The sequence below is a fragment of the Suricata suricatta genome, chromosome 2 (genome assembly GCF_006229205.1).
Source record: "Suricata suricatta isolate VVHF042 chromosome 2, meerkat_22Aug2017_6uvM2_HiC, whole genome shotgun sequence".
NCBI lineage: Eukaryota > Metazoa > Chordata > Mammalia > Carnivora > Herpestidae > Suricata > Suricata suricatta.
Genome location: NC_043701.1, coordinates 107833580 through 107852834, shown reverse-complemented (window position 1 = coordinate 107852834; position 19255 = coordinate 107833580). Strand labels below are relative to the sequence as shown.

Below are 19255 nucleotides of genomic sequence, written 5' to 3'. Positions count from 1 at the left end.
GGGAAGGCCCGGACGCGCGGCGCTGCGGGCGCTTCTGGCGGACGGTGCAGGCGGGGCTGGCCCAGGCCCAGGACGCCCTGACGCGCAAGCGCGCGCGCTACCTGCTGCAGCGGGCGGTGGAGGTGTCGGCGGAGCTGGGGGCCAGCTGCACCTGCGGCCCCCGGGAAGGAAACGGTACTTGCCTCTTTGTCCCCCGGCCCAACCCCTTTTCGTTGGGGAGACCCCCTCTCCCCCGCTTCTGAAAACCACCTCTCCGCCCTCCGAAGCTGGCGGCCTAATGTGCCTTCCCCTTGACCTTAAAGCCCGGAGACCTTGGGAACGTCACCTCGAGGGTGTTCTCCAAGTGCCCCAGATCCCTGCATCTGAGAACAGTCCGCATCTCCTAACCTTTCTGACCCAGAGCCGGGCGGGCTTCTGCGTCCGTGGAATAATTAGGACCATGACAGCCCACGCGAGATTTGACAGACCACATGTGCCCGATCTCGTGGTGGGTCCATCCTAATAGGAAGGGTTAGCTTCAGTCAGATTGGAAGAAAAATTATTTACCTGCCCTGAGTCGTGCATTGAGGTTTGCGTGTGAGCACTCTGTTGTAGAAAGCTCACATTCTTTGGAAATGTCTCTTGGCCAGTTCTCTTTCTGGGAGTTACTGAAGTTTGTTAAATGGATAGTCCTTAGGTCGACCTTTCGAGGGTATTTTTGCTACTGATTTTAAGTAATTTTTGAAAACCATTTGAGCCTGTGCTTCCTACAAGAGAAGTTAAAATAATCATCAGGACTTCGTTCAATTTGGTACTTACCGCTAATTGGTTTGTTCCCCGAAATGTGTGAACATTCCCTGCAGGCTTCTTTTTGAGCTCTCCAAGACCGAAAATAGATGGATTCAAAATTGTCTCCCGTGGATAGAAAATTTCTACTTTTTCAGCTATGGCTGCCTATTACTGGTAAAGGATTTTTGTTTGGTTGAAGTCATGAGTAGATTTTCACGTTTGTCTAAAACATTAGATAGGAAATGTTTTGACAGGCCACGAAGTGATCATCTAATGAGAGTTTTCACTGGAGAAGACTTTTTTCAAAATATTCTGTTGATTTTTGAGAGAGAGTGCAAGCAAGGGAGGGGCAGAGGGAGAGGGAGACAGAATCCGAAGCAGGATCTGAAGCCAGCTCCCAGCTGACAGCAAGCTCCATGTGGGGCTCAAACTCATCAACAGTGAGATCATAACCTGAGCTGAAGTCAGATGCTCAATTGACTGAGCCACCCGATGCCCCTGGAGAAGACTTTAAAAATACCAAAATTAAAGTCATTTATTTTAAAAGAGTCGTTCTGCAGAGTTTTAAAGATAAGCAGTAGTTTTTCTGTGCCCTCCCGCTCCTACTTTCCATTTCAGAAAGCAACCTCTTGAAACACTTTTGGTGGATTATTTTGGTACTTACCTCTGTGTCTTCCAATAATCTGGATAAATAAAAATCCATGTCATAGTAACCCTTTGGTTAAATGTGATTCAACATTTACAAAAGTATGACTGAAAATACTGTTCACAGGTGGTCTGTGCAGAAAGTTGCGATTATTTTTTTCCTTCTTGCAAGTTTTCTCTGGAATTATTTAAAAATGTGTTTGGTTCTCTCAGTATCACTAATTCAGCCTCAGATTTTTAGCTTGTTGTCTAAGTTTTTCTTGTACAAAATTTCCCTGATGTTTCTATTAGATTTCTTTAACAAAAGGATTTTTTATTAATGTTTATTCATTTTTGAGAGAGAGAGAGAGCGTGAGCGGAGGAGAGGCAGAGAAAGAGGGAGACACAGAAACCGAAGGAGGCTCCAGGCTCTGAGCCATCAGCACAGAGCCCTCTACGAGGCTCAAACCCATGAGCTGCGAGATCATGCTTTACTGACCGAGCCCACCAGGCGCCCCTTAGATTTCTTGATCATTTTTGTTAGATGCTCATAGAAGTTCAGCCCATTGCACAGCTGTTCTTAGATAATGCCTTCACCTGAGTCCTGTTTTGGAACTCTTGTTTCCTGGAGTTCTTACCTTCCTCTTTTTTGGTTTACTCACTTGTTTTGGTGGAGAGCATTTTCCAGAGATCAAAATTTTTAAAAAATTTTAAAAAATATTTATTATTGAGGGACAGAGCATGAGCGGGGGGAGAGAGAGAGGGAGACACAATCTGAAGCAGACTCCAGGCTCCTAGCTGTGAACACAGAGCCCTATGCGAGGCTTGAAATCACAAGCGGTGAGATCATGACCTGAGCCAAAGTCTGACGCTCAACCAACTGAGCCACCCAGGTGCCCCCAGAGATCAAATATTTTAAGAGCATATCTGATAAATCCATCAAAGGATCTTCTGTGTCTGATATGTTTTATTTCTCTTATTTCCATCTGACAATTCAGTCCACTGAGAATCCTTATCTGTTCATATGTGCTCTCTGCCTTCTCCACTAGATCCTTTAACATCTTTAACATACTCGTCCTAGTTCCGTATGTAGACAGGAGCAACTTTCTAAGTTTGGTTTTGTTTTTTGTTTGATCTCTCTTGGTGGGGTCACCGTCGTCAGTAGAGACTGAAGTAAATACGCATTGAGACTGTGCCCTTCTTCTGTTAGGCCATTAGTGTTGGACTGAGTCACACTAATTTATAGTGAGGCTGGATTTGGATCTTGTTGGCTGTGGTTGTGGGTTGTTGCTTCCTTATGTTTAATGTGAAGTCTGGAGTACCCAGGGTTTTGTCAGAGTTCTTGTTTTTCTGAAGCCCTTGATGCTAACCCCACAAATGGGGTCCTGCCCTCAGGAAGGGGTCGACCACTGATGTTTGTTGCTCAGTGCAAGACTTGAGATGGAGGGTGAAGGTTGTGGGACTTTTCATTTCTTCTTCTCTGGCTTCTTAGGCCCCATGTACCTGAACCTCAGGGTTCCGGCTTTCTTTGCCATGTCTGCCCCCACTCCAGTGGCAAATAACCTCTGTCTCTTACTTTTTTAAGTCTGTGTGCTGCTGAAACTAGCACACCTCTACCTCCCACTCAGTGGAGGGTTTAGAGTGTCCTTACCCTGTCCTTTGGTGGCTTCGTTCTGCTTGTATCTGCGGTAGGTCTTGGCCCCTGGATTCCTGCCTTCCCCCAGCAGTGGCAGCGGCGGCGGCGGTGGCGGCAGACCTGCTTTATATCTGGGCATGAGAGGGTTTCCTCCCATCGGTGCGGGTTTTCTGTCCATCCCCAGGGCAGCCAACTTTTGTGTAGTGTCAGGACTTGGGACAGGCATGGGGATGTGGGAGGCTTTGCCCCCAGGCACAAACAGCTGTGGTCTCTGGTGTGAGGAGGGGCCAGGGTGCAGCAGTTGGCCACCATCTTGTTCTCCTGTAGGGCTGGGATGGGCTTCTCCAGTTGGTCTTGGGCCCTGCACACTTGTGCTCCAGTTTCTTCCGTTTCCCCAGTCTTTCTCAGAACACGTGGAGGAGGCCTAAGGAAACGAGCTGGTGAGTGGTCATGGGTTCCCTTTGGGGTTCTCAAGGTTCTAGGCTGTTAAACTAGCCCACTCCTGGCCTTGAAGAACTCATCAAACATTTATTGTTTTTATTGTTTCTCTGTTCTTAAAGTTTTATTATTTATTTATTTATTTTGGGGGGGAGAGAGAGAGAGAGAGAGAGAGAGAGAGAATGAATGAATGAATGAATGAATGATCCTAAGGAGGCTCCACATGGTCAGCGCAGAGCCTGATGTGGGGCTCGATCCTCTAAGCAGTGAGATCATGACCTGAGCTGAAATCAAGAGTTAGATGCTTAACTGCCCCTTGTTTTTTGTTTTTTATTTTTATTTTTTTAAATTTTTAAATCATTATTCTGAGAGACAAAGACAGAGCAAGCAGGGGAAGGGCAGAGAGAGAGGGAGACAGAATCTGAAGCAGGCTCCAGCCTCTGAGGTGTCAGCACAGAGCCCGATGTGGGGCTCGAACCCACGGACTATGAGGGATCATGACCTGAGTTGAAGTCGGATGCTTAACTGGTTGAGCCACCCAGGCACCCCTGTTGTTTTTTCTGAAACTACTTTTTGGTGACCACCTCTTCCTGCACTTGGCCAGAGGTGGATCTGCTTGTGTGCCCTGGCTGTTCTTGGACAGGCTTTCTGCCCTCTGGAGTTCAGATCAACTGGCTGCTTGGCAGCTGTAGGTTTTAGGAGTTTCGGGTTTTGTGTATTGTCCAGCTCTTTTGCTTTGTTAGTGGGGCAGGAATGTTCTTCTGTGGCTTTTTATATCTTGGGCGGAAGCTGAGACCAAGTGTGTCCAAATGCCTTTGTTTTCCCATCACATTGGATTTATGGTTTGACAGGGGGTAGAACTCTAGCCTGGAAAACGTTTCCATTCACAGTTTGAAAGGCATTGATCTACTGTCCTGGAAGCCCGAGCCCTTGAGCAGACTGAGACCATCCTGAGTCATGGTTATTTGTATGTGCTGTGCTGCTTCTCCTTGGAACTGGGGACTGTGCTCCCATCATTGTGAAATGTCACAGTTGTGGCCCGGATCGGTCTTCATCCCTTTGCTGGGCACTTGGGGGACCTAGTCCATCCGGAAACCGTGTTCTTTGGTTCTGGGAACTTCTCCTGAATTACTTTATTTCCTTTCTTATTTCTGTTCTCATATTGGATATTGAAACTCCTGGACCGGTTATCAAAGCATCTTCTGTTTCCTAGGATTTTATCTCTTTGTTCTATTTCCTTGGTGACTCCCTCAGAATTATTTCCAGTCCTTTCTCTGCATTCATTGTTGTTTGCTATCAAATTTTTATTCTCATGCGGTCTTTCTTGTTCTTATAATGTACCCTTGCTCACTGTATCCTGTGCTTACGACAGCATGAGATTTATCTCGTTCCCCCAGGTGTGTTTTCTCCAAATCTGTCTGTTTTGGTCTTGATTGTTAATATGCATGCTCCCCCAGACATCTGGTGATCCTTAGATACCTGTTTCTATTTAAGAATAAGGAACCCCAAATAAAGTTTAAGTCTCTAAGCACATGAGTGGAGCCTGCATGGACTTCACTGCAAGGTGATCTGGCCAAGCCATAGTATTGGGTGATCTCCCATGACAGGTCTTTACTCCCGGGGCTGGCCAGATTCCACGGAGACTCTCCAATCTGCTGCTGCGTAGCCAAGTCTGGGTTGGTGTTCTGGGACCTGAGGGGCTCATGTGCTGGAAGGGGCAGGTAGAAGGGGATCTCAGCACCCAGGGTGCCTACGTGGTCACCTAGTGCCCAACCCAAACCAGGCTTCACTGCTCGTCCGCTCCCCTGTTGTCTCCATGCTTCTGGGCTTTTGCCTTTGAAAAATCTTTGACTGTTTCAGTGAGATTCTTAGGGGGAGAAAGTAGGGCTTATGACTCTTACCCAGAACTCCCAAACAGTAATCTTAATGAAAAGAAAAGAACAAAACCCAACAACTCCATTTGAGATTGTTAGCCTGAGCCTTCTCTCTGGGCTTCGATACAGGGGTTCCCTGCATTATTAGAGAATACAGTATTTGTTAACAGTGGTGTGATTTTAAAAATGACTGTCATTACGAAACAAGGAATATACCAAAGGAGGAACTAATTTTCCTTTTTAAACCATCAGGTCCAAGTCTGTTTTGGTGGTCTGAGAAGAAAAAAGATGAACTCCTCAAGTTTTGGGAAAACTATATTTTAATCATGGAGACTCTAGAGGGAAATCAGGTAAGTGTTTTCATATTTTAACAAATCCTAGGTAGATGCAGTTTTCATTTTATTCAAACGTTCTATAAAAGCAACACGAAAAGACCAATTTGGATAAAGCATAATGGGATACGAGTGTCTTTTGTTCTCCAGCATAAATGCAATTTAACGCTGAATGTTAACTCTGGAAATTAAAGCGTACTTTTAATTGACTTAAATTGTAACTCAGAGATTTTTAGCCTTATTTGCTCTTCCCTTGACGTTTACTTCTAAAGTGTTAGTTTTTAGTTTCTCAGTGTTCTGAAAAATCTCCAAAGAAATACACACTTAGTTAGGCAAATGCTACTTAAGGTGATTCTGAGGTGAATTGTTGTTAAATAGATAATTGCCTTTTAATATTATAGGCCAGCTGGCCTCCCTCCCTCCCTTCTCTCCCGCCCTTCCTTCCTGCTTGTTTTAGCTCTTACATCTGTGTGTACCTAGTCTTGCAAGTGGAAACTTGAAAAAATTATTTTCAGTTACCTTTGAATTCATTTTTGTAGAATCGTGAAATTTTTAAGGTGAGAGGACTCTCTCTGAGAGAGAAGGAGAAAATGTGCGTATGTGGGGGATGGGCAGAGAGGGAGATGGAGAGAAACTCCCAAGCAGGCTCTGCGCTGTCAGCATGGAGCACCACGGGCCTGATCCTGAACTATGAGATCATGACCTGAGATGAGATCAAGAGTTGGATGCTTAACCAACTGAGCCACCCAGGCAGCACTAAATTGCTAAAGCCGGGGCACCTGGGTGGATCAGTTGGTTGAGTGTCCAACTTCAGCACAGGTCATGATCTCCCGATGCGTGAGTCCGAGCCCCACATCAGGCTGCCACTGTCAGTGTGGAGCCTGCTTCGCTTCAGATCCTCTGCCCCCCTCTCTCTCCACCTCTCCCGTCTGCGCGCATGTGCTCTCTCAAAAGTAAGTAAGTAAATGTTAAAAAAATAAAAAGCATTTCTAAATTCAAATAAACTTTTATGGTTTTCTTTTAAACAGTATATACATAGACCACTGTAATTTCTTTAGAAACTCTGATATACCTACATTTACCTACAGTAGTCTAAGTAGTTGAACACTGAACTCTGAACAGGCTGTATTTCTAAATGTGTGGCTTTGAACAACTTGAGTGACTAGAGAGACTATTTTTTCCCCTCTTTGTCATCTGTTGGTGTTACCACCCTGCCTGTATCCCAGCACCTTTGAGGCACTTACGATTCTCCCTGTGCACACGTAATGGCGCTGTTACTGTATCCTCGGGTGGGTTCCTTCCTTAGCTCCGCTGCACTCAGTCCTACATCAGGATTTGTAGGATTTAACAGCTGGAAGAAGCTGGCGCCCTCTGCGTAGTTTTTCTATGGGGAGAAAAACAGGAGGGCTACTGTTGTATAAAACGGATGGAAAGAAGTTTTGTTTTGTTTTTTACAGTTCACCTCGTTTTCAAAGGTGAATTTTTATTTCCTGTAGTGTTTTGTTTTTGTTTTCAGATCCACGTTATAAAGCCCGTGTTACCAAAGCTCAGCAGTCTGTTTGAATACGCCGTGTCCAAGGCAGACGGTAATGGTTACTTTTGTTTTGATTTTTGTGACATTTGTTGTTTCTTGTTTCCTCCTTGTTTGGGTGCCTACCTCTTATTCATTAGAGAGAGTTTGGGAAGACTGTAAAAGGGTAACGTGACTCTCTGTCACTGAGAGAGTGGCTCTGAACGTCCCAGACACACACCTTCTGGACTGATTGAGCGAAGTGTTTTGTCTCACTTAGCAGTCTGTCCAGATGGGCTTCCCTACACCCGTAAATGGTCTTTGAGAACATAATTTTAAATGACTGCAGAGTTTTCTGTGATGGAGAGGTATGGCTAATTCTGTAAACTCTTGATTATGGACCACGTCAAGCACTCACAGAAGGTGAATAATGTAACATGAAGCCCCTCGCCCCGCTCCGGACAGCGGTCAGCACACACATGGCCAGCCTGTGCCTCTGTGCCTCGTATGCTCTCTCAGCCTCTCCTCCTGCCTCCCCACCAGGGACTACAGTGCATCCTGTTGTCTGTAATCATTTCAGCATCTATCCTTGCACGATGAGGCCTCTTCAGTAACGTTTTGATGGTGGCGTGGTCTACAGTTTCAATAATAGCTCCTTGGTATTATATATTTTAACTGCTTTCCATTCTTATTCTCTAGATCTGTGTCCTTGTTAGTTTTTTGGGGGTTCAGTGGTGACTCTGGCTCTTGGGCTTCTTAGGAAGATTCTAAGACTTGATTTGAAATAACCGTTTCTTAAGCCCTTCCCCGGTACTGTATTTTGAGAGCCTTTTAGGAGAACTAGAAGGAAGTGGAGCTTCCAAAAATTGTTTTATGATAATGAAGTTTGAATCAACAAAACCGCTGAATGCAGGCTGACAGTGTGCAGTGTGCGTATGAATGATAAACTGCTACATTATCGTGTTTACCCATGAGAATTAACCTGGGTAAATGGGTTGTAGTGCCTACTCTAGATAATTACAACTTTAATCGTTTGACCCCTTAGGAGCTGAGCTTCTATTCAGCCAAGTGCCGTAGTTGTTTTTGGATACACTGGGATTTTTCACAGAGCAGAAGAATCTATAGTCACCTGGGGCTAGAATTTAATTGAATCCTGTTGTGACTTCACTTATGCATTTACTATTAAAATGATTCTCTTATTACCATGTTTTGCCCACAGCTCTTGGCAGGCCAAATCAAATAGCAGTGACAGATTTTGAAAAATTACCATTGCCAAAGCACTGAACAAGCATCTTGGCATAAATTACAAATAATGGACCAATTTATTTCTAGAATGCCATGAGTTAAAAAATGCTGAATATTTTTTTCCTAGAAGAATTAAAGAATATTTCAAAAAGAGTTTAAAAAAAAAAGACCTCTAAGGTACATATTTATTCCATTTTTTGTGTGTTTTTTGCCTCATTTATATATTTAATAGGAATTCACTGAGTGTCTGGCATATGCTGAGTGCTAGGAAAAAAGGCAGCGAGACAGACGTACTAGTTTTTATTTAACTTTGCCTCTTTTCCATGAAAAAAAAAAAGTCTTAGGAGAAGTTCTGTGAAGGTACCAAACAAGGGACTGAAGTGGGAGTATGCTCAGCAAGTGGGGCACGGGAGGCCTGCCTGAGAAGGGACATCAGAGTTGAGGTGACACTATGTGCACACTGAGATGGGACAGGAGAGAGCAGAGCGGCAGAGACCCACAGAATCCGAAACAGGCTTCCTGCTCGGCGCAGCGCCTGATGTGGGGCTCTGTTCCACCAATCAAGAGGTCATGACCTGAGCCAAAATCAAGGGCTGACTGAGTCACCCAGGTGCCCTGTTAAGATTTTATTCCAAGTATGAGAAGCCATTCCAGGGATTTAAGCGGAGGAGTGACAGTTCCAGAAGAAGGCAGTTTACTGACGTAGGGTGATGGGGATTGTTTGAAATGACCCCAAGTCTGAAGTTTCAGCCTGTGCACCGTAGCAGTGGTCAGGTCGCCTGCAGTCTAAGTGAAACTGTCTCAGTATGGAGCACTGAGCACTGAAGTCATTTTGGTCACTTAGTGAGCACACTTGGATCTGATTTAAAAACTTGGTGTTGTGTTCTGATGAAATTAATGTATCTGCATGTAAATGTGTTTCTTTATGAATCTGTAGTCTGTGTGGAACACTGTAACGTAAGAATCAGCTGCCCACATTGGGTGTTTGTTTCCACAGGAAATTGGCTCTTTCACCCGTCCTGGCATATGTGTATTTATAAAAGAATGTTTGAAAGTGAAAATAAAATCCTGACCAAAGAAGGTGTTATCCATTTTTTGGAGCTGTATGAGACAAAAGTTCTTCCGTTTTCGCCAGAATGTTCTGAGGTAATGACAGCCTTTTCCCTGCCTTGCTCCCTTTGTCAGGAGAAATTTGTTGCATCATAAGTGATCTTCAAAGAATCTATGTATTGGGGCTCTTGTAGCAAGAACATTTTGTAGACTTGAATAATGATGCTGCTTCCACAACTCCGAATCCCTGAGTCCCTGTTAGCTGTTGTCTTCCGTAGAGATTGCCTTTGAGCTGTATTTATTAGCATCTCTACTTCCCTTGAGCAGAAATCCCACAAAGTGGAGAATATGAATTACAGCTGTGATTCAAGTCTTCTAGTCACATGATCACTCAGGGCACAGAGATTTACCCGCTATTTAGAAACACCCTAGTAAACTTTCCTAATTGATGGCATGCTGTCATGTTTTGATATGTATCATTTTCCACATTCTCCTGTCCTTCCTAGACTCTTGCTTTCTTGACCCTCTGTCGGGTAATATTTTTGAAAATACAACCCCCCCCCCCCCCCCAGTTTTATTTTCCAGGCATAGGAGCTTACATTTTCTCTTCGGTATCTTTTTTGTTCCCTCTGTAACTATGCTTATTTTCCACTATATATTTCTTCTTGGGGCTTGTTTCTTCCTTCCTGGCCCTATGTGAATACTCTTAAGTTTTTATCAGGTGGGGAAATTGTGTATTTGTTGTGGTGATGGAATTAAGGGACTCTCCACGGTTAGCATTGAACTAGCCTACAGGGTAAGAGATCAGCTTTGCTTAGACCAGCTCGTCTGCATTCCTGTTGGGAGATGCAGTCAGGGCAAAGCCGACTTTTCGAAGTTGCGACTATATCTTAACATCGATTAATTTTTTTTTTTTTAGTTTATCATTGGACCACTAATGGATGCACTGTCAGAGAGCTCTCTATACAGCAGGTAAACGGGCATTATGTTACCTTGCAGCAACATAGGACTCTCCTTGATGTATAAATTTAACATGTTTGTGAAATAGGACCAGGCTGTTTAATGCACTTGGTACATCATGCATGATGCTGGAGGGGCATTAACCTTTTTCTTGTCCTAAAGCCCTTCTGTGTTTGTGGTGGTTCTTGCTCTTCTTCTGTTAGTTGCATCAGACGTTCCTTCTTTTTTTTCTTAAATTCTTACCTTGAACCCTTCCACTGTTGGGCTTACTGAAAGTATACGTCCCAAAGTTTATTTACTTTCTTCCCCTCACTCTGATTTCTGCCCTTTTGGAAATTGTAGTGACTTTGGCTAACCAATACTCTACACTTTTTTTTTTTTTTTTTACTTTTTATTTTGACTTCTGGAAAACTTGTGAGAATAATACAAGAATCCCCACTTACCTTTCATCCTCACCCCCACGTTACCGCATCAGCACATTTGCTTGCCTGTTCTCTCTCTCCCTGTGTGTGCATGTTGGTTTCCCAGCTCTGGCTACTGAGCGCAGTTACCCATCTGTGTCCTAATCCAGCTCGGTCTGTCCGTCTGTCTGTCCATTTGCCTCTCCAACCATGTGAAAAACCAGGGGTTCACAGCAGCCCATCCGATTCCAGTCTGATACCACGGGGCTCGCTAACCTGCCGTTTCCAAATCTGACAGCGGCTGCCATTGTCCAGAATCTGTCACTTCCTGCCCCTGTCCCCTTCGAAAAGATAAGACAGTGAAAAGTTTGTCATTATTGTGCCATAGCCTCATTTTTCTCAGCATTATCTGTACTCTTGAGTCATACGTTCAGAATTTCCCCTCACTTTTGAACTTCTGTCGTCTTTCCAACATGGATGAAGTAAATTTATACTTGCAGGTCTTCTGTTTGGTATACCTCTACTCAGAAAAAAAAAAAAACAAAACCCGCTGCCAGTCTTAAAATGTTGAAGTTAGTTTGTGCTGTTATGTGAATATTTAATCCTATTTAATAAATACTGAAAGAGCATAGCAATGCTGGATTTGCCAATTAGTTTTCAGATAACTCATTACTGTTGAATAGTTCTGTGAAGCAATTAGACAGCTGGAGAGCAGTAAAACCAACTTGGTGCCTCTAAAGGAGCCAACAGACACATTTATTATGAAATGCCTTCAGTTTTCGCCCATTCTAATGTGTTCAATTAACAGATAATGTCCCGGTGGAAGCACAAAGCAGGAAAAACCCCATGACTTGAGTAGATGCGGACAATTCAGTACTCTTGCAGAGTAATTAATTTCTCATATATATTTTTCTAGGAATGTTATTTCTTTTTTTAATACTTAAAGATTTAACATCATTGGATTGTATGTTGGAAACAATAAATCTGATTGAAAATGATCATTTTTAGACTTTTTAAAAAATGATGCTATTTAGCAAGATTCATTTATGCATGTCAGGGAACGGATCACAAAAAGGAGGTCCGTGGCTACTTAGTACGTTATGTTAGTAGCTCATGTCCGTTTTCCTAGAAGACCCTGATTTTTTGTAATCAGAAGGTTATTTACAATTTCACTGAAAAATAAACTGCAGGTTCAGAAAAAGACAGACTGATTGTTGTTGAAAGACTTCTGAGCCGTAGTTCATCTAGTTTCAGTGTACTTATTTGTAAGTTTTAAATATTTGTTTTTTCCCCTCATTTGTCTACAGGTCCCCAGGCCAGCTGATAGGAAGTGGTTCTCCATTGGGACTGAAATTACAGAAGTTTCTGGTCACTTATGTTTCTCTTCTTCCAGAAGAAATAAAGAGTATGTGTTGGCAAAGAGTTTTTTAAATTTATTAGCTTTAAAACTTAAAAAAGAGTTTTAGTATATTGGTGATAAGCACTATCCTATAACTATTATAATCAACATTATCAAAGTAATTTCCTTCTTCTGGAATTTACCTATTTTGTCAGAATTATACAGGGGTTTATTGTGCTTGAGCACACACTTTTGCCTTTATATATAACATATAATGACCAGTATTGGCATGAGTAACATGGAAGTAATTAAAAAAAATTTTTTTTTAATGTTTGTTTATATATAAGAGAGAGAGACAGTGTGAGCAGGGGAGTGGCAGAGAGAGGGGAAAACAATCCAAAGGAGGCTCCAGGCTCCGAGCTGTCAGCGCAGAGCCTGATGCGGGACTTGAACCCACAAACTGTGAGATGACCATCTGACCCAAAGTCAGACGTTCAACTGACTGAGCTACCCAGGCGCCCCAACACAGAAGTAATTTTAGAAGGTGTACTGTAGTTGACTGTCTTTTCTAGTTTTCTCTATTCACTTTCCAAAAATTAGTAAAGTTGGTTGAAGAAAGAGAAGCTTGGGTTTAGGAAAAAGTTGTAAAAAGAATATTCATTGTGGCAAAACTGTCCCTCTATACATACGAACTTAAAAGGTCAAAGAAAATTATAGTTGCTTTATGTAAGACCTTATATCTTAGAAATCTCCACTTCACATTGGGGATTTGTTTTCCTCTCTGAGGAGTTAAATTGGAAAGCAGAAAACAAAACCAGTGTTCTTGTGTTTGCTGAGCAGAAAGACTTAAGTCTCCTTTCTGAGTTCCTTTTTTCACTCATGGTTGTGTGGCTTACAAAGTGATTCTGGGTGTGAAATACATGCACATTGCCTTTTGTATTTCACCTGCAAATAGAGTGAAACGGTGACCAATGGTAATATATATTTAAAAATCAAGAAAAAAGGAAAGATGATCTGTAGATCTCAACTCCAGGTTTATAGAAAATTGATTATCTTGATTACTTTTATAAAACATCAGTTCCCGGAGAAGGTAGCTCTCAGAGGCTCTTTAGCTTGCCCGGAGTCAGAAGTGTCAGCCGTATGGGGATTACTGGGCTGGCCACGTTGGCACATCCCATCAGCAGAGGAGCCAGGGGGCAGGTGGGGGCCGGCGCCCTAGGACTGCAGCGCCTGGTCAGGGCCAGCACGCAGCGGACTGTGAGTGTGTTGAATGTGAAATGGCATCGTAGCCATCGCCACCTTCCGTGCCATGAGTGAGGTGTTAGGCAAAAGTGGGAACTTAATTAGTCTGACAGAAGAGGGCAAGTTAATGCGTTTACTCAGGTTTTACCTGGTAGTTTTTCAGTCAGCAATGTCCGGTGAGTATCTTAAGTGCATCTAATTTTGTGCTAGATAGTTTAGAAGACCTAAAATACATGATATTTTATAAATAAGTAATATAAAATATTATTTTGTAAGTAAAACATGAAACAAGTTCCTTTGAGGAGCTTCCAAGGATTTCTTAAAAGTAATTCTGTAGGCTGAGCAGGGGAAAAGACATTTATACTGATTGCGTGACTTGAGGGTCCTTAAGAAATCATATATTAGCAGAGAAGGCAGGACAGAGCACCTTATGTTTGTATCTCAAAATAGAAAAATCAATAGTGATTAGATCCATTCTTTTTTTTTTTTAAAGATATGAAAGAAATGTCTTTTTAAAATTTTTCTAACATTTATTTTTGAGAGAGAGAGACACACTGTGAGCAGGAGAGGGGCAGAGACAGAGGGAGACACAGAATCCGAAGCAGGCTCCAGGCTCCAAGCTGTCAGCACAGAGCCCGACGCGGGGCTCGGACTCACAAACTGGGAGATCATGACCTGAGCCGAAGTCAGATGCTCAACCGACTGAGCCACCCAGGCGCCCTGATTAGACCCATTCATATTCTGTTTTTCTTTAACATCTCCAACAGAAGAATGGCTTTTAACAGTAAAAATTGATCTTTTACCTTAAGCTTTTTTTTTTTTGACCATAGCTCCATGGTTATCAGAATCTTTACAATATAGTAGAATACTTACAGGAATGCAATTGAAATAACATTGATATTTTCCAGCGGGTTTGTTGAGCCAAAATTCACATACCATAAATCTCACCCTTTTAAAGTGTTCAGTTCATTGGTTTTTAGTACATTCACAAAGTTGTACAACCATTACCTCTAATTCCAGAATATTTTCATTACCCCCTAGTTCCTGTCAGCCACTAACCTCCTTTTATCAGCCAGTAGACACCTGGATTGGTTCCACTTCTTTTTTTTTAAGCTCACTTATTTATTTTTCAGAGAGTGAGTGAACACAAGCAGGGCAGGCACAGAGAGAGAGGGAGAAATAGAATCGTAAGCAGGCTCCGCACTGTCAGCTCAGAGCCTGATGCAGGTCTTGAGCTCATGAACCATGAGATCATAACCTGAGCTGAGATCAAGAGTCAGAATGCTTAACCAACTCAGCCACAAGGTGCCCTGGTTCCACTTTTGAATACTACGAATAATTCTGTGAATGTTCACCTGCGAAGTTTGGTATGAACCCCTATGCCCTCAGTTCTCCTATGCCTAGGAGAGGAATTGTTGGCTCCCATGGTAATTTTCCGTTTGACTCGGGGAGGAGCTGTTTTCAGCACTGGCTGCACCATTTTGCATTCCCACCAGCGGTGCATGGGGTGGGGTGGGGGGTTCAATGTCTCCGTTTCTGGGGTAGCACTGGTTATTATTTACCCTTCTGGCGACAGCCCTGCTAGTGGGTGTGGAGTTCTATGTCATCATGGTTTTTGATTTGCGTTTTCAGACCTGACTGCTGCTGTTGGGAAGCTTTCTGGGTGCTTAGTGGGACAGTGATAAGTCAAACCTTTTCTTCCAGGCAGCTTCCTACTAAAGTTTATTCAGAAGATGTCAAGTAGACACTGGTGTGCCATTCCCATTTTGTTCCTGTCCAAGGCTCTGGCAAACGTCCCGAGGTGTAAAGCCCTGGGTCTGGAAGGGCTTCTTGCTCTCAGGTAATTTACTTGGTGCTCGCATATGTCTGTGTGTTCACACATGGTTATTTGCCCTAACTTTCCATCAGGGCGTTTTGTTCTCCCCTCTGCTTTAATCTATCGTGGGTGGTTTTGGCTTTGGGAATTTTGAACTCTTAATTTTTATATTAAGTAAAAAAAAAAAAATCTATGTATACGGTTGAACTCATTGTGCTTTATGAACTACTGACGTGTGTCAGGACACATACTATTGGATTTTGATGATTTTGAAACAAGGCCAGTAAGGTTTTATTCAGTTACATTGATATGTAGGAAACTGGAACTAAAATATCAAACAGTAATATTGATTGCAAAGTATTTCAGAAAATGTAAAATTCTTATTTTAAATGTGTCTTCATTTAGTCTTTGAAAGAGGTATGTTTCATATTAAATTGAGCTCAAGTAGAGATCTTAATGGAAAATAGTAGCTTTGAAATTGTACTGACCGTGACTTTCTGCAGTGGGGATCGGAGATGCTATAAATCCGCTTGTCAGTGTGTACAAGTTACCAGAATTGTCTTTGGGAAGATGGAAACGCGTGTTTTTGTTTCTTGACGTCAGGGACGTTCTTCAGTGCACTATGATCACCCATCAGATTCTGTTGAGAGGGGCGGCTCAGTGCTACCTTCTTCAGACAGCCATGAATTTGGTAGATGTGGTAAGTTTCTCTTTACTCACGACCCTTCAATGTACAAATCCGTCTCCGTGAGTAGGTGTGCCAAAAAGTGTGAACGTAGGAGGCCTGCGATGCTGTCAATAGAAGGTCCTGCTCACACGGTCGGCCCGGCCCTTGCTGGGGGCTGGGGACTTGGATGTCAGGAGGGCTCCCTCTCCCTTCACTGGTAAGAGTGAGGCACTTGCCTCCGGTGTTTGCACACACAGTGGTCTGTACCGACTGCCTGCTCTCCTCGGAGTCTGGGGTTTTGGTAGGTGCTCCGCGGAGAGGCTGTATGATCAGCTCCCAGGAAAAACCGGGCGAGAGTCTCTTCCCTGGGGGGCACCATTCCACATGTTGCTGGAGGGATTAACGTTGCCCCGGGTGACTCCTCCGGGGAGGGGTTTCCTCCCTACCTTTTCTGCACATCTTCCTGTAAATCGACCTTCAAGGAATATCGAGTATCTTTGGTTTTACAGAACCACACCACTACTATTGCTGAAAATAGGGGTGAGCAAACTCGAAGAGCCAGAAAAAGTCCCATTTTTTAAGTCTTTGTGTGTTTGTCACAATAACTTAAAAGCAGCCACAGACAGTTTATGAATAAAAGTGACTCTGTGCCATAAGACTTTATTTACAAAACAGCTGTGAGTGGTTTTGCCGACTCCTGGCCTAGAGCAAGTATGTTAATTCAGGATGTGCAGCCTTCAGGGAATGACAAGACTTAGATGGTTTTCATAAGGCAGCGGTCATTTCATAAAGCAGGGCTTTGAAAAAGGAAGCATCACTTTTTGACTCAAGTAATTTCTTCAAGAAGGTGTCTGTTTTGCTTTTAGATTGTGACCATCTTGTCTGTAAGATAGTAGCCTTGATTGTAAGGAAAATAGACATTTAAATAATCTGTCGCTTTATATAATGATGTGATGTTTGTCAATGTTTTCTAAAGTTGAATATTTTCTTTTAAAAATGGCTTTCTTTTGATTTCGCTAGTAATATTCTACTTTAAATAGTATGCTAGCTTGCTTTCACAGTGACTTCATTTTAGTTGATTAAAATTTTTTAAATGAGTGATCTTTTTTTAACTGCCCTGGCACCTTCTCCCCCAACCCCCTCTGTCTTCTAGGAGAAGGTGTCACTTTCCGATGTTTCAACTTTTCTCATGTGTCTGAGACCAGAGGAGTCCTTAGGACGAGGAACCTCATTGTGGACAGAGGTGAGATTGAAAATAATGATAAGGCCTTTGAAATGTGACCACTTTTTTTCTAATAGTCACTTATGTAAAATATAGTGATGGCTTTGTTATATACCAACAGAGGTCCTATTTTTCTTTTTTAGTTTTTTTTTCTAATGTTTATTAGTTTTGAGAGGGAGAGAGCGCGAGCCAGCGGGGCGAGGTAGAGAGTGGGAGACACAGAATCCGAAGCAGGCCCCAGGCTCCATGCTGTCAACACAGAGCCCGATGTGGGGCTCGAACTCATTGACTGCGAGATCATAACCTGAGCTGAAGTTGAATGCTTAACTGGCCAAGCCACCCAGGCGCCCCTGCCAACAGGGCTTTTAAAACATTGTCTATTTGGTCTGAATGGACCTAACCAGTAGTGCCAGGATTCTCATGGGGAGACAGGAGACTGTTGCGGATAGAGACTGACTGAGAAGAGAAGGTGGTGCTCATGGGCAGATCTCGATTCTGGACAAGATGCATTCGGAGTCACGATAACGTTTTAGACTCAAAAACAGTAACCTCCTCCTTTTGTGTTTTTTTTCTGTCCGTTAATAGCACTTCTATCTACCCATTTGCCCAAGTCTGCCATTTTGGTAATTTCTGGTTGTTCCTGACTTTATGCATCAAACCCATCATGAAATCCTAAATGCCTTTCCTTTTCTGCCCCCTTGGTCTTGTGGAGACCCTCCCCTAGTGCTGTCTCACCCGCGACGACCTCAGGGTACCGCTCTCCTCCATGGGGTCTGCACTGCTCTGCTCCCTCCTCTTGGTTTTGTCCAAAACCATGGGACTCCATCCACACCACTCACGTCAGCTCTTCTCCATGGTGTAGCTGGTGGAATTCTAATCTGTCCTCTGCAGGTTATGTAGTTTTTGAGGATATGGAGCTTTGTCAAAAAAGAATTCTATTTTTCCAATGCCTAAGAGATCCCTGAGGGCAGGGATGTGATTATTTCTCTTAGAAGGCAAGTCTGTCTATGTACCCGCAGAAACGAGAAATTGGCTTGAACCATGTTAAAATAATTTAGGTGTGAAATCATGAGGCCATAGAGTAGAGGGAATGAAGGAGGAGGAGAAAATTGGGGCCTTTAAACATTAGAATTTCTTCGCATTTTCTTGATCACAGCACATCTAATTAGGTGGAATTTGAAAAATAGAGAAGCATATAAAGAAAATAAAAACTACCTATAATGCTTATGACCAAATTACATCCATAATTTTTACCTTAATTATTGATTTTTTCCAGTATATGTATTCTCAGTCTTGCTTTCTCACTATATACACATACACTTAAAATGATATAGTAGGGGCACCTGGGTGGTTCAGTTGGTTAAGCTTAAGTACGACTTGATCTCAGTTCAGGTCTTGATCTCAGTGTTGTGAGTTCAAGCCCTCGTGTTGGGCTCCACGCTGGGCATGTAGCCTACTTAAAAATAAAAATAAGATAAAATAAGATAAATATTAATATGTGTGATTTTCTAAACAAAGTTATACTTTTCTGATTTTTATTTTTCATCTTTACATACATTTGAGCATTTTAACATGTTTCTAAATAATTTTCCACCACGCAATATTTAAAATATTAGGTGATTGAATACTTTAGAATTTATTTAGTCAGTTTCTTCTGTTGGACTTTTGTGTCAGATCTTATCATTTCACCTAGAAGTATGTGCTGCTAAAAGATAAAGACTTTAAATGGGCCAAAATAGGGGCACTTGGTTGGCTCAGTTGGTTATGGGTCTAACTTTGGCTCAGGTCATGATCTCACAGTTTGTGGGTTCGAGCCCCATGTTGGGCTCTGTGCTCACAGCTCAGAGCCTGGAGCCTGATTAGGATTCTGTTTCCCTCTCTCTCTGTCCCTACCCCACTCACACTCTTTTTCTCTCTGTCTCTCCAAAGATGAATAAAACATTAAAAAAATAACTTAAAAAGCTGAAATAGGCTCTTACCATACCTAAAAATGTTAATGATAATTTCTTGATTTAAAATATTTGGTGTTTGAATTTCTCCAGATGTCCAATAAGTGTGTTTGTTATTTGCTTTTTGTTTATTCAAATATTCAGCTTTGTTCAAGTTTTCCCATGAACTCTCTTCATTGCAT

At 42.7% G+C, this 19255-nt stretch overlaps 1 protein-coding gene across 1 annotated transcript in view; it reads left to right on the top strand.

Annotated features, from left to right (window-relative positions):
- Positions 1 to 19255, top strand: part of TARBP1 (TAR (HIV-1) RNA binding protein 1) — an 83137-nt gene that overhangs the window by 4615 nt on the left and 59267 nt on the right. The window contains exons 3-11 of the mRNA XM_029919375.1: positions 7 to 174; positions 5593 to 5690; positions 7189 to 7258; positions 9425 to 9573; positions 10397 to 10449; positions 12146 to 12243; positions 15124 to 15259; positions 15839 to 15935; positions 17056 to 17145. Of these exons, the coding sequence (XP_029775235.1) occupies positions 7 to 174; positions 5593 to 5690; positions 7189 to 7258; positions 9425 to 9573; positions 10397 to 10449; positions 12146 to 12243; positions 15124 to 15259; positions 15839 to 15935; positions 17056 to 17145 (959 nt within the window). The remainder of the gene's footprint in view (positions 1 to 6; positions 175 to 5592; positions 5691 to 7188; positions 7259 to 9424; positions 9574 to 10396; positions 10450 to 12145; positions 12244 to 15123; positions 15260 to 15838; positions 15936 to 17055; positions 17146 to 19255) is intronic.